Source organism: Scyliorhinus canicula, chromosome 19 (genome assembly GCF_902713615.1).
Source record: "Scyliorhinus canicula chromosome 19, sScyCan1.1, whole genome shotgun sequence".
NCBI lineage: Eukaryota > Metazoa > Chordata > Chondrichthyes > Carcharhiniformes > Scyliorhinidae > Scyliorhinus > Scyliorhinus canicula.
In genome coordinates this window covers 95634090-95648526 of record NC_052164.1, presented here as the reverse complement: position 1 = coordinate 95648526, position 14437 = coordinate 95634090, and the positions used below count along the sequence as shown (strand labels likewise).

Below are 14437 nucleotides of genomic sequence, written 5' to 3'. Positions count from 1 at the left end.
CCAAATGGAAAAAGAGACTTTTAAGCAGGGAAAACTGGAGTAATTGACAAGGAATAATTAAATAAAAATCTCGTTGTATGGAGGTGTATATGCAATGTAAATACTTTTGGATTTTAATGTAGAGGAAGTGAGAGAAATGTACAAGTGGCAGTTTGTGATTCAGCAATTGGATGTGTAAAGATCGTGATACTGAGGTGAGAACTGTTTGAACAGGTTTAAATGACCAACCAAATATCATCAGATGCAGCTGTAACTTCGATCTTTTAATTGGACATTTAAGTTCTACTGCACCATTAAATATTGAGTATTGCTGAAAAAAAGAGACATGCTGTCGAAGCTTTTTATCTTACACTCATCAGAACAGTTCGCAAGAACACTGATAGTAAAGAAAACAACAAACCATGCTACAAGAGAAGAGAGTGTTGATTGGTTGGCAAGTAGAATTGTAAAATAAATACATTTAATTAAAAATATATTTATTATATTAAATTATAAATTCTTGCTCCCTTTACTATTGGTATTCTTGTGAACTGCTCTGATGAGTTCAGGATGAAACGCTGCGACAGCATGCTTCTGTTTTCATCAATACTCAAGTTCTGTATGAACAAAAAAACGCTGACACCGACTTCAAGAGCTTTATTATAGACCTTGCGCTAAGAATACTATACCTTCTCAAATTTGCAATCGGCTTTGGTGTCCGAAACCTCCTGTATCAAACCCTTCAAATCAATATGAAGAGCTTCTTCCTTGTGCCGTTGATGATGCCAGTGAGCACGTCTATAATTGAGTTCCTCTTCAAGGGCATCGAGCTGAACAGAAACATGAATATAGCCGTGAACCTGGGGTGCCAAATGTTCTTTAGAATTTAAATTATGAAAAGATCTGGGGTAAAATTCTCCGACACCCCGCAGGGTCGGAGAATCGCCCGGGACCAGCGAAAATGCCGTCCCTGCTGTGGCTGGAATTCTCCGCCATCCGGGAATTGGCGGGAGCGGGAATCACGCTGTGCCGATCGACGTGTCCCCTGCGGCGATTCTCCGGCCCGTGATGGGCCGAAGTCCCGCCGCTGAGAGGCCTCTCTTGCCGCCGTGGTTTGAACCACCTCTGGTGATGGCGGGATCGGCGGCGCGAGCGGGCCCCTGGGGTCCTGGGGGTGGCGCAGGGCGATCGGACCCCGCGGGGTGCCCCCACGGTGGCCAGGCCCGCGATCGGGGCCCACCGATCCGCGGGCGGGCCTGTGCCGTGGGGGCACTCTTTTTCCCCCGCCGCCGCCACGGACTCCACCATGGCGGAGGCGAAAGAGAACCCCCCCTACCGCGCATGCGCCGATGGTGACGTCAGCGGGAGCTGACGCACCGGCGCATGCATGAACCGGTGAAGGCCTTTCGGCCAGCCCCGGCGCCGGGCGGCGGGCGTCAAAAGCCGTTGGTGCCGATTTGGGCGCGTATTCTGCACCTTTGGGGAGGCCCGACGGCGGAGTGGTTGGTGCCACTCCGCTACGCCGGGACCCCCCCTGCCCCGCCGGGGTAGGGGAGAATCCCGGCCTTGTAGTGAAAGGGAGAGACCAGGCACTTTCACCTCTGCAGCCTGGCTTTGAACCCAGCAAGCATGGTTGAAATATGCTCCTGTCTGTATTTTAGCTGTCCAGATCTTATGTCAAATGTGTTTAGGAAATCTCAATTTGGGCGGCACGGTGGCACAATGGTTAGCTCTGCTGCCTCACGGCACTGAGGACCCGGGTTCGATCCCGGCCCCGGGTCACTGTCCGTCTGGAGATTGCACATTCTCTCCATCTCTGCATGGGTCTCGCCCCCACAACCCAAAGGTGAGCAGGGTAGGTGGAATGGCCACGCTAAATTGCCCCTTGATTGGAAAAAAATAATTGTGTACTCTAAATTTATTAAAAAAAGGAAATCTCAATTCAATTGTCCCTAATTAGGCATTCATTGGCAATATCACTTCACGAAACTGAAAGATGGCGTGTACAGGAAATTGATAAATATTACACTGGTGCTGAAAGGATCAGTCTTTTCAGGTGGGACATTATTGGCAGAATTCCTAGGAAGAGGAGTAACCTGTTCAGTCCTTTGAGCCTTTTCCAGTATTTAATGAGATCATGGTCAATCTGTATCTAAACCCCATTGAGCTTCTTCTGCTGCCGATCACAAGAGAGCTTGATGTAACAAAATTCTACAGTTTTGAAAATTTGAATTGTTCCCCAGTTCACAGAGTCTTTTGGAAAAACTTTCAAGATTCTCAATACCCTTCGAGTAAAAACGTGATTTCATTCTTAATTGTTCCATATTACAATCCCAGACCAGACCCCACAGTGGCTCGGATACTGGACCGAAACTCCAATATTTTATTTCATTTTGGAAGACTGTGCGGAAAGAATACTTCACTTCAGGAGTGATGACACAAAGAAGTAGGGATTTGGTATTTTAAATTGGTATATTAACACAGTATTGAAATCTTTAACCTTACACCCAAAAAATAGCTTACACTTACCCCTTAAACACTACTGCTCAAAATGTCTGAATGTCTTAGCTCCACCCAGCAATGACATGATCTCCCCAAGCTGAAAGAAATTAACTCCCAGGATGAAAACACTATCAGTGGGATTCTTTGACCCCCCCACGATGGATCGGAGAATTCCTGCGCGGGCGGCGTGAATCCCGCCCCACTGCCCCGATGCCGGCTGCCGTATTCTCCAGCACCGGTTTTCGGTCGGGGCGGGGTTCATGCCACGCCAGTCGGGGGGCCGTTGGCAGCGGCACTCCCGCCAATTCTCCGGGCTCCAATAGGCCGAGCAGCCGTCTGTTTTTAGCCAGTCCCATCGGCGTGGGTTAGATATTGTCCCGCACCGTGGGACCTGGCAGGTACGTTGGCTGGGGCTGTCCTCGGGGAGGGGTACGGAGGGATCCAACCCCAGTGGGGGGCCCACGGTGGCCTGGCCCGTGATCGGAGCCCACCATACTGTGGGTGGGCCTGTGCTGTGGCGGCACTCCTTCCTTCCACACCAGCCCCTGTAGGGCTCAGCCATGGCCGGCGCGGAGAAGACAACCATCACGCATACGCCAGAATACCCTGGCCGGTCTGCGCATGCACGAGATCACGCAGTCCCTTCGGCGCCGGCTGGCATGGCACCAACATCTCCGGCGTCCATCTAGCCCCCGGAAGTGTGGAGAATTCCGCACTTTCGGGGGCTGTTGATGCCGGGGTGGTTCTTGCCGGTTTTCCCGCCTGCATGGGGACTTAGTCCCGCGAAAGGAGAATCCCGCACATTAACTCCCCAAGGACTCCCCCTTGACAGTGCATTAGCCCGGGCTTTTTACTGAAACCTTTCCGGTCTTGCAAAACAAGATCATTTTAAAACATGACTGCTGCAGTCAAGCACACTCTAACCCAGGCTTTTAATGCTTAAATTTTTATAATCCAATATATACCTAAAATCCTGCACACGTCACATCTTTCTCCAATTTCACTGTTACGCTCCCTGTTTTTAGTTCCCCCTCCCAGAGAAAACAATTTCCCTGCATCTATCCTCTGAAATCGCTTTACTTTTTTAAATACCTTGATTAGCTTTCCCATGAACCTCACCTTGAGTGTGTTCCTACATAGGGGAATGGAAGGGTGTCCAATTACTCCACCATCAGAAACATATAAAGTGCATTAGACTCATTTACCATCATTGGCAAAGGCTGTGTTAGTCACGCTGACACAATCACAACACCAATGGCCCAGCATAGTCCCTTTCTTAGTAATTAGTAGTGACAAAGTAGAAACGTAAACACATATAATTTCATGGGATTACATTACCAGCCGGGAGCTCTGGCTGCCAGGAATGTGCGTTGGAAAATGAGACTACAATGCTATGGATCTGACTCTTTGCCCACATCATCGCTGGAGTGCAATGAGAAACATTTTGTCGAAACATGAATGGGGAAATGAATAAGTAAAAACACTGGAACCGCAGTGGTATGCTATCTCCCCATTGTATTACCATTCCTCCAGCTGGTTTTCTTCTGGTGGAAATTCCTGATGTCTGTGTGACAGGTACCACAATCTTTGTTTGGGGATCTATACGAGCGCCTACAACTGGACCAAGTTCACCAGTGATCGCATCTATACTTCTGGCACCCAGTGTGATTGGTATCAGTCCTGGAAAACAGAAAATGCATGAGTAGCTCAAAATTTAGGGAACTCTTAGGGAATCCGTTGTGTTTTTAGGTTTGCATTTTAAAATTTAGTTGAAGATCTGAAGCCACATTTTAGAGAGTCACCTCTAAGTTCAAAATAATTAGAGCTAACCAAGTTATTGTGGCAATTTGGCAGTGACCCGGTGGCAGGACCAGGGGGCAATGGCAGGGAACTGACCAGGCATGTCTATCACCTCTGGGGACTGTACCTACCTGTGCACCCATGGCAGGTTCTCTTCGACTGGCCCACATTCCTCCAGACCAGGTGAAAACCTGATCGACGTCACTTCAAGTCAGTAAGCTGGAGATCCAAATGTGGCGAAACGATACAGCGGGGAACCCCGCTAATCATATCAAAATGTATTTAAATGGGATTCCGATCATTGTATGGTGGGAAATCCATTATGTTACTGGTGGGAGGGTGGGGACGATTGCGTCATGAGATCTCACTTGCAAGAATCTCGTCTTTGGCCTCTTTTGGGATTTTGCGCCCCTACCACCATTTGCACCTGCGGCAAACTGGGGCCCAAAATCCCTGCAAAAGATTCTGCTTCCACCGCCTTTTGAGGAAGTGAGTTCCAAAGCCTCTCAATTCTCTGCGATAAAATATTTCTCCTCATTTCTGTCTTAAATGGACCATGTCTTATTTTTAAATAGTGACCCCAGTTCTAAATTCTCTTCAAGTGGAAACCTCCTTTCCACATCCATTCTATCAAGATGCCTCAGGATCTTATATGTTTCGATCAAGTCACCTCTTATTCTAAACTCCAGCAGACACGGGCCAAGCCTATCCAACCTTTCCTCATAAGATGACCTGCCCATTCCTGATACTAATCCAGTAAACCTTGTTTGAACGGCTTCCAATATAACGATTAAATAAAGAGACCAATACGGTACACAATACTCCAGATGCAGGCCCACCAATGCCCTGCACAACTAAACCATTACCTTGCTAATTTTATATTCAATTCCCCTTACAATAAATGATAACACTCCAGTAGCTTTTCTAATAACCTGTATTTTTGACCCCCAACTAACAGGAAATGGCGGGTGGGATTTTCTGGCCACGCCTGCGAGGGGTCCCGAGAATGGCGACCCCCTGCTGTGGGCTCCTCTGCAGCATGGGGTGCGAACAATGAGAAACATCATTGACAGCGGCGGGACCGGAAGATACCACCAACGGTCAATGGCGGGCCATCTCCACCTCCGCAAAGCATGAAGTGGGGGTGGTTGGGGGGGGGGGGGGGGGCGGTGGGGAAAATCCCACCCAGCTACAAGGCACAATTGGGTATTCTTTTGGTTAGCAGAATGTTATGAGCGGTGTGCCGCAGGGATCGGTGCTCGGGCCTCAATTTCTTTTACAATTTATACAAATGGCTTGGATGACCAGATTAAAGGTACGGTAGCTAAATTTTCTGACACACAAAGAGAAGTGGGAAAGTAAGTTGTGAAGAGGACATAAGGAGGCCACAAAGGGACAGGTTAAGTGCGCGGGAAAAGATCTGGCAAATGGAGCATAACGCGGAAAACTGTGAAATGGTCCATTTTGGCAGGGGGAGTGGTAAAGAAGCATATTATCTCAACGGTGAGAGATTGCAGAGCTCTGAGATTCGGAGGAACCTGGGTGCCCGAGTGCATGGATCACAAAATGTAGCTACAGTAAGTAATTAGAAATGTAGCTACAGTAGATGTAGCTACAGTAAGTAATTAGAAATGTAGCTACAGTAGATGTAGCTACAGTAAGTAATTAGAAATGTAGCTACAGTAGATATAGCTACAGTAAGTAATTAGAAATGTAGCTACAGTAGATGTAGCTACAGTAAGTAATTAGAAATGTAGCTACAGTAGATGTAGCTACAGTAAGTAATTAGAAATGTAGCTACAGTAGATATAGCTACAGTAAGTAATTAGAAATGTAGCTACAGTAAGTAATTAGAAATGTAGCTACAGTAGATATAGCTACAGTAAGTAATTAGAAATGTAGCTACAGTAAGTAATTAGAAATGTAGCTACAGTAGATGTAGCTACAGTAAGTAATTAGAAATGTAGCTACAGTAGATGTAGCTACAGTAAGTAATTAGAAATGTAGCTACAGTAAGTAATTAGAAAAGCTCATATTGCCGTTGGTTCTTTTCCCAATCTCCTTACGTTGGTGATCTTTGGCTCTTGACCCTTCCACTAATGGGGTCTGTTTCTCTGTCCACCCCCTCCATCCATTCTAACCAGACTACTCGATTTTGAAAACTTATTATCAATTCTTCTCCCAACCTTATTTGAGAAGAACAACCCCAGCAACCCGAACCTCTCCACATAAATAAAGGTTTTCAATGATGGATTCACTTAAGAAAGTACCTTTCCCATCTGGATCCTCCATGGTCCCAGCGAGAGGAACAAGTTGATCAGTAGCTCTGTCGTACTCCACTCCTAAAATAGGCACTTCCAGATTCGAACCTTCAGGATCAGGTATCTGCATCCCAATGACAGCAGGTAACAGCAGACCCGTGTTGGTAAATTGTATCATCCCTATAGGGAAAGCAATATTGATTTTAAAATGAACATTGTTCCTTTCCCCCCTAGTTTTGTCTCCTACAGACTCACTTGAAAGGGGGATCTTGTGGTGCAGTGGCAGCATTTATATATTTGTGCCAGAGATTCTGGGTTCAAGACCCATTCTGGGACTTATTAGCCATGGAAAGTGCATTAATAACGTTAGCAAACGGGTTGATGATCAACCTGCACATCCTCCCAATACCCTGGGGCTGGTTTAGCACACTGGGCTAAATCACTGGCTTTTAAAGCAGACCAAGGCAGGCCAGCAGCACGGTTCAATTCCCATACTAGCCTCCCCGAACAGGCGCTGGAATGTGGCGACTAGGGGCTTTTCACAGTAACTTCATTGAAGCCTACTCGTGTCAATAAGCGATTTTCATTTCATACTTCTACGGCAAGTGGTATGAGTGGGAGAGTCTCCTGGTCAACTAGAAACTCCAGAAGGCAACAGTAAACCACTGCAGTACCTTGCCGAGCATAACCATGGAGCAACATATGGAAGTCTGTGCTAATGCCCTCTTAAGGCATGTTACTTGAAGAGGGATGGCGTGAGGGAGACTTGCTTGACAGTTTCCCTGAGTACCATCTCCTGCAAAGCGATGCCCACCATCAGCAATAAAAATAGGGGAATGGTGTCTTCAGTCACACTGCTGACTGAAGATGCACCTGCTTCAGAAGCTGAAGGAATAATGGACTTGTGTTATTTTTAGTGGATTGACTCATTTTGGCACAATGGGAAGTTTCTGTACCTCTGAGCCAGGGGCTCTGGGTTTTGACTCCAGGACTTGATGGCCAAGGAATGTGCGTTCATAACACAGCCGCACAGGTTGAGTATCAACCTGCAAATCTTTCCTGCACACACTAGTGGCTGGTGGTAAGAGTGACAGGATTCCTGGCCCAGCACATGCTGAAAGAACATTAGAGATGTGATCCTCACTATGTATATCTCCAGCCTACACCAGATTCCAACTGAACAGTAACATACACACCACATGAACAAAGTACTTTTGAGAACTGGTATACTTTTCAACTGAGTGTCATCAGGTGTAAACCAAGTAGGACTGGGGGGGGGGGGGGGGGGGGGGGTGCAACGCTCGCCTAATGTAAATTCCAGCTTGCCCCTTGGCATAAATAATGAAATCAGCTTCCTCTGTTAGTTCGAGGACTCGAATTTCAAATTTCAGCTCCAAATGGAGAGAGAGAGTGACCCAACCAGTGATCCTTAAAGAAGTGATTGGAAGCCATTCAGATAAACATTTGGAAAAGTTTTTTGAGGAAACATTTTCTGGGACCAGAAATAACGGGCGGGATTCTCCGGTTCCCCCAGCCGTGTTTTCCAGCGTGGCGCGCTCCTGCCGGCAGCGGGTATCTCCGCTCCCACAGCCGGCCAATGGAGTTTCCCATTCTGGCCACCCCCACGCTGTAGGGAAACCCGCGAGGGAGTGGGTGTGCTGTCGGCGGACCGGAGGATTTCTCCCACGGAGAATTCCGCTCAGCAGCTCTGGGATTGGTCTCTTCCTCTCCCTGTCCCCGCCACGGCAGCCTCCCAGGCCCAAGCTGCCGGTCTGCTCGACATTGAATCCCAACTGATTTCCCACCCTCCCACAGCGTATGAGCTGCAACGGGCCACTTCTTTGATGGCAACAACTCATTTTCTTCAGAGGTGGGCATCACTGGCTAGGCTGGCACTTTTGGCCCATCCTTAACTGCCCTGGAGACGGTGGTGGTGAGCCGCCTCTTTGAGCCGCTGTAGTCCCTGTGGTGTAGCTACACCCACAGTGCTGATAGCAAGGGAGTTCTAGGATCTTAACCATGTTTGTGGGTCTCCGGATGCAAACTTCAGGCAAGAGGACTGGACGATCCCTTGAGTTCACATCAGTTTTTATATATTTTTTATTTTAATTTTATTTTTTTAATAAATTTAGAGTACCCAATTAATTTTTTCCAATTAAGGGGCAATTTAGCGTGGCCAATCCACCTACCCTGCACATCTTTGGGTTGTGGGGACGAAACCCACGCAGACACGGGGAGAATGTGCAAACTCCACACGGACAGTGACCCAGAGCCGGGATCGAACCTGGGGCCTCAGCGCCGTGAGGCTGCAGGGCTAACCCACTGCGCCACCGTATTGCCCGAGTTCACATCAGTTTTGAGCTGAACTTGAACTCCTCCCCTCCCCGCATGTTTCAGCAGATAAAAGAAATGGCTGCGGATGCTGGAATGTGAAACAAAAACAGCAAATGCTGGACTACCTCAGCAGGTGTGGAGAGAGAGTGGAGTTAACAGGCATGATTCAAGGGCCTCACACTGCCCGGCTCGGGTGTTGTGACCCTCGCGGGATTTCCAACGCTCAGAACGTGTCGTGAAATTCCGTTGAATCTCGCGAGCCACCTCGATGTTGCTGGGCAGAATCCAGATGTGAATGTTTAAATGAACCATTAGGCTCATTTAATTATGCATTTGCCGGATTCTCCTGGGGCCTGGAATTCACCAGCCATGCCTGCGAGATCACGGCAAGGTGCCGTTTAGTTCAAGTCCTCACAAACGAAGAGTCATCCAGGCGCGAAGGATTAGCTCTGTTGTCTCTCCACAGATGCTGTCAGACCTGCTGAGTTTGTTCAGCATTTTCTGTTTTTATTTCAGTGGATAATCTGCTAATGACGGCCACGTTTGAAGCTGTGAAGCCTCGGTTGTGCGTGGGAAAATCTCCTGGCAAAGTGTTCTCCATTCAGTTTGATGATAAGCTTACCAACACTTCCACCTTTGTCGGCAAGGCCTTTGGCTTCCTTCCGCTGCCTCTCCAGGTTGTGCTCAGTGTGAATGATATGGGCCCAGCTTCTTGTCCGAGCCTTCACTAAACTCTCCAGTGCATCCATCAGCCGACTTCGCTGCTTCTGGGGACTGGCCGGCTCCTCGGTCTCCTTCACCACTGAGCTGTCTTTGTACTCCTTCAATGCTTCCAGCGCCTGAATCTCGCAGACCAGCAAGGCGGAATCTAGCAGTGCCTGATAACCACCTGCATGGGGCAACGCTCGACTCTCCTGAACGTAAACACCTGCGATCTGGGCAGACTTTCCACTGAGAGGCTCCGAGAAGCTGTCCCCAAGGATCAGGGGAGTCTGTGAAGATTCCAGAACACCTCCAAGAGGCACCACCAGTCCTGAAAGAAAACTACACTATTGCACCACATGTTCTCAACGACAACATATATTTATATAGCGCCTTTATCACAACAAAATATCTTAAAACATTTCACAGTGTTGTAAAACAAAATATAACACCGAGCTAACATGAAGTCAGATAACAAAATGTTATGTTTTTAGAAGAGCTATAAATGAGGTGTCAGGTGGTGTCACTTCAGACGTCGTCAAGGCACTTCAGGCTTCGTTAGGAACAAAATATATTTATTGATAAAGAGTAACTATTGTCATGTGAGAGAACCTTTAAGAAATGGGTGTTTATAAATGGGTATGTATATAAGTATCTGTAGTGAGAGTACCTTTAAGAAATGAGTGTTTATTACGGCAGTGATGTCAGAGAGCGGGTGGAGCTGAGCTGTCTGTCAGCTTTCTACTTTCGTTTTAGGTTGTTTGCTGCAGGGCGTGTTTTAGTTTCATTTTCAGAGCTGGATAGCTGCCGCCACAGCCAGAAGGTGTATGAATCTCTCTCTGAAATCTAAAGACTGTAAATCGATCCTGGTGATTTAAAACTAATAACAGTAGTGACTTTAACCTGATGTGCTTCTGGTAAGAGGTGTTTTAAGTCTTATGGATGTTAAAAAGGAAAGCTTAAAGGTTTACTTAGTGTTGTAGCCTTTGGGGGTTATATTTGAATTGATGGTTGCTAAGATGGTCACTATGTTTTTTAAAAAGGTTAACTTGAGTTCATAGAATAAACATTGTTTTGCTTGAAAAAATACTTTTCCATTTCTGCTGTACCACTCCTGTAGAGTGGGCCGTGTGCTCCCCATACCACAATCTATTAAAAGTTGTGGGTCAGGTGAACTCCATGATACACTTTGGGGTTCTCTAAACCCTGGCCCATAAGACTATGTACAGAGGTTTGATGCCCGAGGCTGCCTTGGAGCAGCCATTCCTTACACACCAACTGCACGGCTTCCAGATGTATTCTGCCCAAGAGAGGATTCCACCCTCTGGGGTGATCACCCACTCTCGGTCCTCATTGGTCCCTCAAACCAGGTGACCCTCTTCTGCTTTGCTGTCTTAAAGAGACAAACACCACAATCACTGTGTGAGGAAAATGCAGCGGAGAGGGTGGTAATTCCACAACTCGGGCCTCGGCAGCTGGGTGCTTACCACAGTATGGGGGAGGGGGAGCAATTTAAATCGGTGGGGCCCGGGACCAGAATTAGATGGGCACAGAGATCTCAGCGAGCTGTGAAGCTGGAGGAAAATACAGAGATCGGGAGGGGCGAGGTTCCAAAGGGATTTGAGGAGGATGAATGTATTAAAATCGAGGAGGTTGCTGGTCTGGGACCCAATATGCGTAGAGGTCAACAATACGCATAGAGCGATTGGGGAAATGGGGCTGAAAGTTAAGATACACGTAATAGGGTTTTCGAGTAGCTCAATTTTACAGAGGGTAGAATGTTGGAGACCAGCCAGGAGTGCATTGGAATAGTAAAATCTGACCGTAACAAAACCATGGGCGGGATTTTCCGACCCCCTCCGCCAGGTCGGAGAATCGCAGGGGTCCGGCGTCAATCCCGCCCCCGCCGTGTCCCGAATTCTCCGCCACCAGAGATTCGGCGGGGGCGGGAATCGCGCCGCGCCGGTTGGCGGGACCCCCCCCGGCGATTCTCCGGCCCGCGATGGGCTGGTCCCGTCGCTGTCAAGCCTCTCCTGCCAGCGGGAATCAAAACACCTACCTGACCAGCGGGACTGGTGGTGCGGGCGGGCTCCAGGGTCTGGGTGGGGTGGGGGGGGGGGGGTTGGGGCGGCGTGGGGCAATCTTGCCCCGGGGGGGATGCCCCCATGGTGGCCTGGCCCGCGATCGGGGCCCACCGATCGGCCGGCGGGCCCATGCCGTGGGGGCACTCTTTTCCTTCCTCCTTCGTCATGGTTTTCACCACGGCAGAGGCGGAGGTGACCCCCTCCCCTGCGCATGTGCGGGGATGACATCAGCAGCCGCTGATGCTCCGGCGCATGCGTGGACTTGCGCCGGCCGGCGAAGTCCTTTTGGCCCCAGATGGCGTGGTGCCAAAGGCCGTTCACGCCAGCCGGCGGAGTGGGAACCACTCCGGCGCGGGCCTAGCCCCTCAATGTGACTTCAGAGACTTCCGCACTTTTGGGGCGGCCCGACGCTGGAGTGGTTCACGCCACTCCATCACCCCGGGATCCCCCGCCCCGCCGGGTAGGGGAGAATCCCGGCCAATGAATCATGTTTTTAGCAGAAAATGAGCTGAGATAGTTAATGCAAAACTGTCGATGTTTCATTAAGCTTTGAGAAGCAAAATGTTTCCGACGTGATACACACCTGGAAATATTTGCCTTGAAGGAAGTTCTTTGATAAGTTTCAATATTGAATGTAGAAAGATATGGCAACCCAAGTAAATAATGTCCCTTAAATATATTGAAATCTTTGACTTTTGAATACACCTTTCTCCACCACCTTCAATTTTATTTTTCTTTGCTGAGGTCTGAGGCGGCGTGGGGGTTGGTCAGTTCTGAAGCCAGACACAACTTTGGTTCATTGTCCTGCTACTTATCGTTCATCTGTGACCCTGACAATGGAAGGTGTAACACCTGACTTACGTCATTACATGTGCATAAGTATTCGCTTGGCTCAGTAGCAAATCTGATTCTCGAGGCAAGAGGTCACAAGTTAAAACAACATTACAACTTGAGACTGACACTTCAGTTCCAAGCTGTCAATGTCAACAAAACGAAGGAGAGCATCATCGACTTTAGGAAGCATAGTGGAGAACATGCCCGTCTACATCAATGGGAACAAAGTAGAAAGGGTCGAGAGCTTCAAGTTTTTAGGTGTACCAGATCACCAACAGCCTGTCCTGGTCCCCCCATGCCGACACTATAGTTTTTTTTTCTTTTTTAAATTTAGAGTACCCAATTCATTTTTTCCAATTAAGGGGCAATTTAGCGTGGTCAATTCACCTAGCCTGCACACCTTTGGGTTGTGGGGGTGAAACCCACGCAAACACGGGAAGAATGTGCAAACTCCACACAGACAGTGACCCAGAGCCAGGATCGAACCTGGGACCTCCGCGCCGTGAGGCAGCAATGCTACTCACTGCGCCACCATGCTGCCCTCCGACACTATAGTTAAGAAAGCCCACCGACGACTCTACTTTCTCAGAAGACTGAGGAAATTTGGCATGTCAGCTACGACCCTCACCAACTTCCACAGATGCACCATAGAAAGCATTCTTTCTGGTTGTATCACAGCTTGGTATGGAGCCTGCTCTGCCCAAGACCGCAGGAAACTACAAAAGGTTGTGAATGTAGCCCAGTCCATCACGCAAACCAGCCTCCCATCCATTGACTCTATCTATAATTCCCGCTGCCTCGGGAAGGCAGTCAGCATAATTAAGGACCCCACGCACCCCGGACATACTCTCTTCCACCTCCTTCCGTCAGGAAAAAGATACCAAAGGTACCAAAGTACCAACCGACTCAAGAACAGCTTCTTCCCTACTGGCATCAGACTTTTGAATGGAGCTATCTTGCATTAAGTTGATCTTTTCTCTACACCTTGCTATAACTGTAACATTATATTCAGCGGTCTCTCCTTCCTTCCTTATGTACGGTATGCATTGTTTGTGCAGCATGCAAGAAACAGTACTTTTCACTGTATATTAATACATGTGACAATAATAAATCAAATCAAATCAAAAATAGGGAGTGCTGCATTGTCAAAGGTAGCCTTTTGGATGAAGCACTTAACCAAGGCAACAGTGCACCCCGTCCATGGGTTTCCCAACGGCGTGGGACGGCTTCAATGGAAATCCCATTGGCAACTGGCGGGCAGAGGGAATCCAGACGGTGAAACATGCAGCTCGGGGACTGGAGAATCCGGCTTCTTGTGTGTGAATTGTTTGCCCTATTTCCTCACATAGCAACAATGACTGTACTTCCCAAATAAATAATTGACTGTGAAGCACTTAGCACCGTTCACAGTGTTTAAATAATCACATAGAATTAATTTTACAAACATGGCAGTGGGCAGCACGGTAGCACAGTGGTTAGCACTGTGGCTTCACAGCTCCAGGGACCCGGATTCGATTCCCGGCTTGGGTCACTTTCTGTGCGGAGAATGCACGTTCTGCCCGTGTGTGCGTGGGTTTCCTCCGGGTGCTCAGGTTTCCTCCAAAGATGTGCAGGTTAGGTGGATTGGCCATGATAAATTACCCTTAGTGTCCAAAAAAGCTTAGCTGGGGTTACTGGGTTACGGGGATAGGGCGGAGGTACGGGAGGTACGGGCTGAAGTAGGGTGCTCTTTCCAGGAGCCAGTAAAGCCTCGATGGGCTGGATGGCCTCCTTCTGCACTGTAGGAGAAGAAAAAGAAATTGCTTATTGTCACAAGTAGGCTTCAAATAAAGTTACTGTGAAAAGCCCCTAGTCACCACATTCCGGTGCCTGTTCGGGGATGCTGGTACGGGAATTGAACCTTGCTGCTGTCCTGCCTTGGTCTGCTTTCAAAGCCAGCGA

At 48.4% G+C, this 14437-nt stretch overlaps 1 protein-coding gene across 1 annotated transcript in view; it reads right to left on the bottom strand.

Moving 5' to 3' along the window:
- Nucleotides 1-14437, bottom strand: part of si:dkey-103g5.4 — a 203581-nt gene that overhangs the window by 24939 nt on the left and 164205 nt on the right. Inside the window, exons 23-26 of the mRNA XM_038778804.1 lie at nucleotides 9499-9909; nucleotides 6552-6722; nucleotides 4004-4161; nucleotides 669-839 (exon numbers count right to left, since the gene is read on the bottom strand). Of these exons, the coding sequence (XP_038634732.1) occupies nucleotides 669-839; nucleotides 4004-4161; nucleotides 6552-6722; nucleotides 9499-9909 (911 nt within the window). The remainder of the gene's footprint in view (nucleotides 1-668; nucleotides 840-4003; nucleotides 4162-6551; nucleotides 6723-9498; nucleotides 9910-14437) is intronic.